Here is an 11,521-nt window from a genome sequence, read left to right as displayed (position 1 = left end):
CAAAAATTAACTACCATGCAATTCTTAACTACAACATTCCCCATACCGTCATCTGAAATCAGAGGAGAGTCGAGGGAATTCAAGAGGGATGAAGAATTTAGCTGCAGCTTTCTGCGGACTTCAATTATATAATGCAACCACCATGCTGTTACGCTTATTATCTTAATTTTTTTTTTTACTAATAAACATGAAATAATAGAAAGATTGATCAAATATATTATACTAGTGAACTCACTATCACTATTTCTTGGGGCTTCTGATGATTTTGAAAAGGCTCCAATTATTTTGAAACTTGGGATACATAGCCAGAAACAATAAAAAAACAAAACTCCAGAAGTGAAACGATTCTATATAGTCTAGTAATTGTAAAGCGAAAGATGTGATTCAGTGAAAGGTGACAAGGGACGAAAGAAACAGGTAAAAAAAATTATATTCTTTTCTGGCTACGTGGGGGTACAAAGATATGAATATAAATTAAGAAAAGTTTAATTTAAAAAGGTTTGGTAGTAGGAAGAATATAATGGTTGTTCTTTTTTGTATAATATAAAATAAAATATAAATAGAGACATCGACAATTATATTAGATGAGTGGCATGGGCCATTGCAGAGTAAGGGTGAAGACAGAAAAGTGCTAAAAGCAAAGCCAAGCTGCCCATGCTCTGATTTCATATTTTCCTCCATCATCTTTTCGTCTGATGTGAACTATTGTGATGCTGACTAAATATTTATATCACTCCCTTTGCCGAAATATTAGTATATAATAATATATTCAGAAACATTATATATTCATTTCAATCAAAAATAATATATTCATTTGAGTACAATAACTCTAATTTAATTATAATACTAGATTAGGTCTCCCATAATACGTAGATGTTTGAGTTTAAATTTAAAATATTCAAATTCTTTACGTTTAAAATGCGTGAGTAGTTATTACGTACACTAGTTCTAAAAAAAATTATAAGTATAATTAAATATATAATATACTAATACTTAATAAATAAATGAAATCAGGAAAATTAATTGTCTGAGTTGCTGATGAGCACAGTGTGGGGATTGAATTCCAGAGAGAAAATAACTAGGGTTTAAAACAATGCTATGCTCTGGACAATTAATCAAAGAAATTTAGCTATATGGGGTAACGTGGTCTGAAATTGATTTGAACTAAAGTTTCATGCACTCTAGGATGATGTGATGTGCCGAAATCAAAATATGTTTTGATGTGTGTGTTAGTATTTTGATCTGGAGAAACAAATCTGCATATGACTGAACTTTATTCATTGATTAAACAAGCACGAAAAGTAGTAAAGGCCATATTGACCAAATTAAAGTATCAGTTCCTATTCCCGCGTTGAAACTACTTTTTATTATGTTCAACTTCATCGCTTACGATTTTCTGCAATTCAATTTAATCTTGTATTCAATTTAGGAGGGGTGATTTTGGGTTAAAATTGACCCTAAATCACTCATATTTGGCAAATCAAGAAGAAGAGAAGTGGCGGAAGCTAGCGTTTAGGAAGGAGAAAAAAGAGAGAAATAAAAGGTATATTGATGGAAAGTTTCGGCAAATTTACCAAATCGTTATCAAGTAATAAAGTGATAAGTGAGTATCGTATCCACACATGGATTGTAAAAGCAGTAAATGGGGGGAGTTTTTGCAAATTAAGTCTGATTGAGTAGGGCAGTAGGGATTTAGTAACATGGTTTTGATTGCAGAAAGTTAGCGGTGGTTAGGATTTTTCAAATCCACTTTATTTATCTATTGGATTAAAGTAACAATTAGTTATTTAGGGATTGGTAAAATGATACCCATTAGTTCGTGGGTTGTTTACACCCTTTCAGTTGTTGAGTTGCCCTGGATTCACACGTGGACTAAGGTTGAAGAAAGAGACTTCTCCCTTGAAGCTTCTAGCCATTGCCTTCCTCTTGAACCGCTTCATTCTTAATGAGAATTTGTTAATGAGAGAAATTGTAAATATAGGCTCATTTCTAAGTGGGTTTGGGCTGAAAAATTGGGTCTTTTCCTCAAACCCACATGATAAAAACCGTAAAAAGTTGTTTTCTCCCTGAGGAGCACGCGCCTCACGCGTGGATTTACAGTCGGGGAGCGCCCATGCATTTTTTCCACACCCGGAGCGTGTCCCCACAGTTCAGTAGTGTTTTCTTCAATGAAACTTACCTTGGGACTTGAAATAAAATTTCTCCTCTTTGTAATGTGTTTAGTAGCTTCTTGAATCTTCATTCATGGTCTTCCAAAATCCTCTTGAAAAACTTTGCTTTGTCGATTTGCACAATATTCAATCTTTATTTTCTCTTGAATATACAAGCACAAAAACATACATTTAACGAAAAAAAACTGAGATGCTATTCTAATCACATTTTATTAAATGAAATCGATCATCTAAATCACTTAATTTGTTTAAGATTAGTTTGGATAATTAATTCACTTCATTTCAACTATGTACCAAACTAATTACGATCCATTTTTTTACAAATTAAAGCTATAGGGCAAAAAGAAAAAGAAAGCGGAACAAAAAAAGACCATAATGTATGGAATCAAGTTTTCACAAAGTTTGCAAGAACGACGTCTGATAAGTCTGACTGGTGAGAGTTGTGAACCAAGAGCTCCTAGGTAGAGGAAGCATCGAGCTTAGCTAGAAAGTCATCACAGTTGTTACCTTCACAGGGTATGTGAACAACGAAAGCTGGCCAATCGAGGTTGAGGAGATCATTGATGTATTACATCAACGTAGCATACTTGTGGAATTCGGGAGTTCACTTATGGAGAACACAATGAAGGGAATTTGTGTAACAAATAACAGGTCAAAATTAATCTCTTTAGCCGGATATAAATTTAAAATGTATCTAATTGATGCATGTTACAACTAATAACTAGAGTTAGTGTATAGTTTTGGTCTTACTCTTCCATTACAATACTGATCAACGTGAAACCTTTTTCAAGATATTCAAATTTCAACAAACACCTAGGAGTTGTAAAGCTCTCAACTCTTCATAGGAGTATTAAGTGATTTTTTACTAGATGTCTTTCCCTTTTTCCTTACTCATAGTTGTAAACTTACAAATCAAGAGTAAGTATTTAAAGTTATTGTATCCACGTTGACTCGTGCGAACTAAAGTCTTTCAACTATTAATATAGTTTCAAGTATGGAAATGAGAATGTTTCTACATGAATTGATCTAAAACGTTTAAAAAGAAAAACAAGAATTGAGAGATAATATTGTTAGGATTAAGTTTTGCTAAATAATTATCTAATATCATTTATTGATCGATTATATACTCTTCCAAATTTAATTACATCTTCATCTATCACCCTTCATGTATCTCGATGTATGATAAATAATAGGAGATCCATTCTCATCACCTCAAATCAATTACCTTTGAAAATGACAATCATATCCCACACGTAGTAAGCAATTTGCGGATAGGGGATATAAGGGTGTGTGGGGACTGGGGAGCACCCAACCCAATTATAAGGATCCTGACTCCGAATTGAGCATCCGGAAAGGGAAAAAAAAAAAAAAAAAAAAGGAACAGCTGAGGTCCGTTAATAAAGCTTGCACATATTTTAATATTCTTTTAACCTTTTCCATTTTTTTGAAAACAAATCATATTATAGTCCAAGTTCTATTGACAAATTATTTGTTTCCCTCGACAAAAAGATAAACAAATTATTTGTAGTCATACCAGGTCAAAAAAGGTCAAGGGCACAACAACAATTGGATGATGACACGATCTAATCTGTAATAATTTATCACATCATTCAACGTTAAGTGGCTTTATCATTTTAACATAAACTTTTTTTGATAAATTAACATAAACAATTTTAATTTTTTTTCTTCTTCATATTGATATTATTATCATAGCCAAAATAATTGGATATTGAAGTTTTGTTAGAATGATCTTGGTGTTGCATATGAAGCTGTGGACATAAAATCGATTAAAGTAAAAAAAAAAAAAAAAAAAAGGTCAATGATCATAAAATTACAAAAGAGATCAAGTCTATGATGCAGAAGAAAGGATAAGTCTTACATTATGCATTCAATTATTTTCACAATTGGATCAAGAAATTCCACCGTTAAATTAAAAATGATATGATTTATTGATCAAATTGTTGAAAATTAACTTATGCATGGTGCACAAATATTTTACTTTTACATGTTAGACAAAGCCTACAAAAGAACCCGTCAAAATTAGTCTCGGATTTTTCAAGTAATAACATTATTTTTTATTAGAATTATCGTTCACCACGCTTGTATCTTAGTTTTTTGTGTGGTAGTGTCACCTGTAAATTGTTTTTTAGGTCTTGAGAATTGTTGTTGACACATATACATTGGCTGAGAAACACGAGTGATTTACCCAAATGCTCCTCGGCAGTTAACTATCGAGGAAAACTTCGACAGTTCACTGCCGAGGAAACCTCAAACCTGTTTTTTTTTTTTGACAAAAACCATAAATTGTCATTAATAATATTTATTGATTTTGAATGTTTCAATCATTATTTTGGTACGTTTCAAACAATTGCAGTGTTATACTTATGCGTATATATCTTAATAAGAATAACATTTAAATCAGTGTAAAAATTAAGCATTTGAATATTGTTTTGCACATTACTTAAATAAAAATAATAATAAAAAAATCGTTAAAATAATTGCGCACAACGATTTTTTTTTAAGGTATAATATGTTGTTATATTTTCTACATTAAAATAATTGTGCACAAAGATTTTTTTTTTATTTAATTGTGCAAAACAATATTCAAATGCTTAATTTTTACACTTATTGAAATGTTTTTTGAGTACTTAAATGCTCTTTATTTTTTTGGTCAAGATTTAAATGATATTCTTATTAAGATATATATATATATATATATATATATATATATATATATATATATATATATATATATATATAATACTGCAATTGTTTGAAACGTACAAAATAATGATTGGAACATTCAAAATCAATAAATATTATTAATGACAATTTATGGTTTTTGTCAAAAAAAAAAAACAGATTTGAGGTTTCCTCGGCAGCAGTTAACTGCCGAAGTTTTCAGTTTTCGTTCGTAGTTTACTGCCGAAGTTTTCCTCGATAGTTAACTGCAGCCGGTTCCATAATTCGGCAGTTAATTGCCGAGGGGTATTTGAGTAAATTACTCGTGTTTCTCAGCCAATACATATGTGTCAACAACAATTCTCTTAGGTCTTATCTTTAGTCATTAATATATTTTTTGTATATAAAGAGGAACATTATGCATAACGTTTATTAAATTGTCATTCGCTAAAAAAAATAAAAATAAAATAAAATATACATTGGTCCCTGTGAATTTAGCTCAGTTAATAAATGTAAGGTTTGGGGTTCGAACCCTAAACACCACCGAAATAAAAATTAAATTGACATTGTTATGCTGTTAAGACACAATTCAAAACTGTCAATATTGAGATTGTTAGGTTGGAATTCTTTATTGTTACCTAAATTCGAGTCGGGAATCTCTCTTTGCATGCATAAGTTTTCTAAAAATTTGACACTGTTGAGTCGGTAATCCAAGAACCAAACGCTTGGTTTTGGACATGTGGGGTGTAAATAAAGAAAGAAAACAATATAGCTAGCAAGAGCGTGGTTGCTATGATTTCAAATAGCAGAGCTTTGTTGAAGCCTTGGGATCTAAGGGACATGCAATATTTTTAATCATAGCGTAGGGAGACTCTAATAGTTTTCCTGTAATTGGCTGATCAGAGGCACATAGTTGGAGAGTGATGATCCAGCAGAAAATTGAAAGAAAAAAAGTGGGTTTGATAAAGGACAAAAATTATTTAATTGTTTATGTGTATATATTTATTTATAGACTCAAAGCTGCAAGAGAGAAAAAGGGATGAATAAAGTGTGGGGAGGCCTGAAAGGAAACTAAATAATTATTAAAAGTGAGAGAGAGAAAGGTATGGTATGGTATGGTATGGGTATATGAATTGAAATATATGAAATTGAAATACAAATACTCATCATTCTCTTACTTCCTTTTCAAGGATACTTTAAAAAGATGAAAACTTGAAAGAGTAAAGAGGAAACCCAAGAAAAAAGTGGGGGCAAAGAACCGAGGTATGTGGGTGTCACCTGGAACTGTGTTCCTTTCAATACTGTACTAGAGATTCCATTCACTTCTATACCTTATTGCTAGCTAATACTCATCTTGGGATTTTCAACCAACACCTTTAGCTTGATCCTCTTCATTTTTCCTTTTAATTAACAACTTAATTAGTATATGCAATTATAAATTTTATCATTATGGAATCTACAAATCTCCATCATCTCCAAGACCAACCTCCTCCTCCTCCTCCTGTTTCTTCTTTATCCAGTACCCCATCCTATACAGTTGGAGGAACCACCACCACCCACTCTTGGACCCCAAACATCACTTTGTAAGTCACTTCTTAGTTTTAATTATTTCCTATATATATGCATGAAGCTAATTTTTTCATTTCTTCTCAATCTCTTTTTATTTTTTAATCTCATGTTATCATTAACGATGTGGAACTCTCTATCCTGTAGAATTAACTAGATGATCATTTATTGTTGTAATAATTCTATAAATTTTTTCTGTGTTTGTGAAATATACTATACTTATATATATATATTTTGACTAAACTAGGGTTTGATTTGTCTTTGCTCAAGATAAAGTGATATATATACTACATGGTGTCCTATTTTCTCTTAATTTCTTTTTTCTAACCTTGTTTATACATCTATCTATAGGAATAATGCAGGCAACATCAACTCAAATAACCTCCAAGAAGCTAATACCAGATCAAGATCATCTTTAACACACAAGAACAATTATATGAATCATGATTTAGGTTATCATCATAGTCATCAATGGACAAGTGATGTTGCTGCCGAAGAGAGCTGCTTAAACAGCAAACAGTTCAATCATAACAACAACTTAGATTCAGAGTTTTCCAAGAATAGTACTATAAAGGAAGAGATCTCATTTGCTAATTTCCCCAAATTCACTGAAATGCTTAATTACACTGCTCCTAATTCCAGCATGGAATGTTATCGAATACTTGATCCTTCCACAACAAATTCAACAGAGATGAAGAATAATAATATTGACGAGCACAAGGATATGAATGCTCTCATGCTCAAGACACTTTTTACAGGAGGAGAATTTTATAACGCTGAAAATTATCCTAACTTTGGAGACACAAGTATTCCAACTCCAAGTAGAGGCAACAATAATATTAGTAGCCAGATTCACCCGAGCATCGATATATCAAACTTGAACCATTACTCGTCTTCGTCTGCTACCACATCCTTGGATATGAACATGCAGTCATTAGATCTATTAACTAATTCATCAACATCATTTAGTGCTAATTTACAAGACCATCATCATAGTAGATTTACTACTCATGATCATGACAACCTTTCTTTTCATCTTCATCCTATGCAACACCACCACCCCACGAACATGTCCTCTTCTACTAACTCTATTCATGTCAGTATTTTTTTTCCTTTCTTCTTTTCATTTTTTTATTTTTATTTTTCCGATTAAATTTTTCTTTACGCCATACGTATGCGTGCATGTAAATAAGCAAGGTGATATTCAGTTTTTTTATACCACCTTCAATATTTTTTTTACACTACCTTATTGTACAAAACTATATAAGATACTATTAAGAATGATCTTCAAAATATAAGAAAATACTACTAATTATAATGAAGTTGACTAGCTAGTAGAGCAAGTGGATAAGTTATCTTTTGATGAAAAAAAGTTACCCTTTTGCAATAATTTGTTTGTTAATTAACTTGTGGCAATGAGAAACAGTTTTCTCTTTTTGACATGATACATATATCTTTAATCAGAATTTTATCGTCTTTTTCACTTTCCTTTTGGTTTCTTTCTTCCTTTTTTTCTTTAATAATATTGGACTAATAATTTTTACTATTTTTTGTTGCAAAATTAAAGAAGCCATCACTATTCAGCAATGGTGCGGCAGAAACAAAGAGAGGGTGCACCTTGATGGAGTCAAAGGTTTCTCAATCTCAAACGGCGTTGAAGAAATCACGATCTTCATCAGAATCACGTCCTTCATGCCCACCCTTTAAGGTATTTTAAGAAGAAACAATATCTGATATAATATCGTGCAATTAATCTGAATTATTATATATCCAAAATTCATTTTTTTTAAGGGGATATATCCAAAATTTTAAATATTAAGTGTCATGTTTGTAACATTATTTGTCATTTTAGTTATTTTTTCTCATTCAAGGTATTCTTTTTTTTTTATAAACTCATTCAAGTATTCTTATTCGTTGTATTATACTTGCTAATAAGGATACTTTAAAATAAATATCATTTTAAGAATAAATTAGTATACTCGATGATTTTTTTTAAGAAATCAAATAAAATATATATAAATTAAGAAGTCAGTCAAGCATAAGATGTGTCTAGAATTGAAAAATAAAATAATTCATAAACAGGAGTATATACTTTAATTAAATTATCAACTATCAATATTAAAGTGTGTCACATCAACGTAAGGGAAGAAATAAGAGTTTAATTTCCAAAATCAACAAAACTAATTAAGGAACTAAAATTATTGAGTTAGACATAAGGGGAACCAAAATTGTTGATTTAACCAAAATTTAGAAATTGGTAAAATAATGGGATTAAAACTACAATTAAACACTTATTTTATTTTAAATCATAATAAATTATAAAGGATAAAAAAAGAGTTTTATTTAAAACTACAAGGGTGAAAACAACACAAAAAATGATGAGCTGTAAGTTATAATTGGGAAAATGCTAATTGAAATAGCATGAAAAATAAGTCATAAGCTGGTATAAAATAATGAGTTATAAGCATATGGTGGATTTTTTATTTTATTTTACCAATCATGTCTTTTTTAATCATGAAAACTTTGTTTAATTGTTTAATCATGGAAACTTATATTTATATATTTGACAAAACTAGGGAAGATTGCATCATGGTAACACATAGACTTCCCAATTATTTTTTATTTTTTATTTTAAAATCGACATCCCAATTATGTTGACGTAAACTTGGTTCTTTCAGACACACCTTAATCGTTGTTGCATTGATGTTTTTTTCTTTCTTTTTGGAATTTAATACTTCAGGTTAGGAAAGAAAAATTAGGAGATAGGATTGCGGCTCTACAGCAGTTAGTGGCTCCTTTTGGAAAGGTACAATATTAAGTAAACACTTCTTCAATCATAGCATGTTGCAATATTAGTACTTAATTTCAAGGTACATATATGGACAATATACTCCAAAGTTGTGTTGAGATAATAAATACAGACAACATGAGATTCTTATTTTTACAATTTTATTTATGTTTTTTTTAGGGAACAATTTTATTTATGTTAATATGCTCTGAATATTTCCCGAAAAAATATTTAGTAAAATTAATCTGATAAAATTATTATTCCAATGGCCGTTAACACGGACTATATACGTGTTACAATAATTTGAAAATCATATGATGAATTGGATGTTACAGACTGACACAGCATCGGTACTTATGGAAGCGATTGGATACATCAAATTCCTTCAAGGTCAAGTCGAGGTACTTCGGTTACTCCTATTTTAAAATAAATGTTTTGCTAAGTTGTTACACATGTTAAAAATTACAATAATTTTAAAAAAAAATAATAGTTATTTTACCAAATTATCTTTATTAACTATCAATATCTTTTCTATTGTCACAATTGAAAAAAATATCGATGTCCTTTCTACTAAATGCTACTTAGAAATAATACTTTGAGAGTGGTAGACATAGATGGTACAATTTTACCAGTATTTAAAATGAAGGGCTTAATTATTTTAAATAATACTTAGAGAATAGTGACATTTATTTTAAAATGAAAGGCTTAATTATTAGGTCCCGTAGTTTCGCTTATGCTTTCATTGCGTGTTATGGGAGGAGGGAGAAAGGAAAAGTAGACATAATTTATCATCTCATTTGAATAGTAAGATAATTTTTGGATTGAGTTTATGTTACGCGTTCACTGAAAATACATATAATTATTTTCTTTATTTTGGATTGTATATTACAGAAAGAGGAAAAGAGATAAAAAAATTTGTTCAAAACACTTCTGAACTCTCCAAATCCATGTCCTACTTCATTTTTTAGGTCATATGCATTGCAAAATGACTTTGTTCCAACTACTTAATTTTTACATTAACTCTTCATCATGCAGACACTGAGTGTTCCTTATATGAAGTCGTCCCAGAACCAAAACAATAGAGTGATTCAAGGGGTAAGGATTCTATTGCTATATATTATTCTACATCTGCAAGGATTTGAATCCACTATACATGCATATTTCATATTTCATACAATGAGGTTAAATAGTTCAACCAATTTGAAAAGGAGAATAAGGGTTGCAAGTCTTGAATTTAATAAACCAATTGTAGAAGAAAAACTAACCTAGCAATTAATTGCTAACATCTATCATTTAAAAAAAAATAAAAAATGCATATTTCATATTTTAAGCATGGTCCATGGCTGATCCACTTTTGAATGGTTTTGAGAGTTCCATATTTTCTTGTCCTCAACTCTCGACTAAAGAAGATTTCTATTTTCTGTATGTGAACAGGTGTTGGTCATTGAGATTGAATATTAATTGCTTCTTAATTGCTTCATATTCATATTGTTAGGGTTCAGCCAAAGGTGACACAAAGGGAGAACCAAAACAAGATCTGAGAAGTCGAGGCCTCTGTCTCGTGCCATTGTCATGCATGTCATATATAGCCGGTGATGGCAGCACTGAGGTGTGGCAACAACGCCCAAACTTTGGTGGACCAGCTTAAATATTTCTAGTACTAGTAATATCTTATTTGAATTAAAAACCAAATGATCTTTCAAATGGAAGTTAGGAGTTAAAAACAAATCCAATTGTATCCATGTTTAATGGCGCAAACTTGATCTTCCTTCGTAAGAGTCAATGATGGCCAAGTTTGATCCATTAAATTAAACATCTTGTACGTTTTTTTTAAGAAATCTTGCACCCTTAATTAAATTGCATGTACGTTTTGTCACCTATTTTTTTTTTTTTTTTTTTTTGTGGTGGCCGTGATTCAAACCCTAAACCTTGCATATATTATGCATTGTCCATGCCAACTGAACTCGCGAGAATACCCAAGATCACCCATTGTTTATTAATAGCTCTGGTCTTATCATCGGAGAAATTTTTGGAAATTAATTATGATCTTGTTTATAAAAAAAAATTATAATTTATAATGTGTATTTTTTATTTAAAAAAACATGTTTAGCCTCATTTAATTAAGGGTGTGTCTAATATAAACCTTTTTAAATGGTCTTGATAGTCCTCAGCTGTGATTTTATTTCTTCAAGTGATTCCGCAGAGGAAGTAGCTATGTCCCCAACTATTGGTTTGTTAACTACTTCAATAGAGCATTAAGTACATTGTTTTTGTGGTTTTTAACTGCTGAACTAAGAAATGTATAAAGATTAAG

The 11,521-nt window shown here is 30.7% G+C and overlaps 1 protein-coding gene across 2 annotated transcripts; it reads left to right on the top strand.

Annotated features, from left to right (window-relative positions):
* The first annotated feature begins 6,030 nt into the window (after window positions 1-6,030).
* LOC25490216 (transcription factor bHLH110) lies at window positions 6,031-11,083 on the top strand. Of its 2 annotated transcripts, none has more exons than XM_013606697.3 (7): window positions 6,031-6,436; window positions 6,771-7,515; window positions 7,987-8,127; window positions 9,160-9,225; window positions 9,543-9,608; window positions 10,243-10,302; window positions 10,703-11,083. In XM_013606697.3, the coding sequence occupies exons 1-7, from the start codon at window positions 6,303-6,305 to the stop codon at window positions 10,853-10,855; spliced, it is 1,365 nt and encodes a 454-aa protein (XP_013462151.1). In that variant the 5' UTR covers window positions 6,031-6,302; the 3' UTR covers window positions 10,856-11,083. The 2 variants fall into 2 exon arrangements, with proteins under 2 accessions (XP_013462151.1, XP_024634224.1); XM_024778456.2 differs by having other exon boundaries at window positions 10,642-10,783.
* Window positions 11,084-11,521: the final 438 nt, after the last annotated feature.

The sequence above is a fragment of the Medicago truncatula genome, chromosome 3 (genome assembly GCF_003473485.1).
Source record: "Medicago truncatula cultivar Jemalong A17 chromosome 3, MtrunA17r5.0-ANR, whole genome shotgun sequence".
NCBI lineage: Eukaryota > Viridiplantae > Streptophyta > Magnoliopsida > Fabales > Fabaceae > Medicago > Medicago truncatula.
This window is presented reverse-complemented; position numbering and strand designations above follow the sequence as displayed.

Coding starts and splice junctions, on each gene's coding strand:
- LOC25490216 (XM_013606697.3), top strand. CDS start 6,303: ATGGAATCTACAAATCTCCATCATCTCCAAGACCAACCTCCTCCTCCT. Junction 6,437..6,770: donor TGGACCCCAAACATCACTTT/GTAAGTCACTTC, acceptor ATCTATCTATAG/GAATAATGCAGGCAACATCA. Junction 10,303..10,702: donor ACAATAGAGTGATTCAAGGG/GTAAGGATTCTA, acceptor TCATATTGTTAG/GGTTCAGCCAAAGGTGACAC.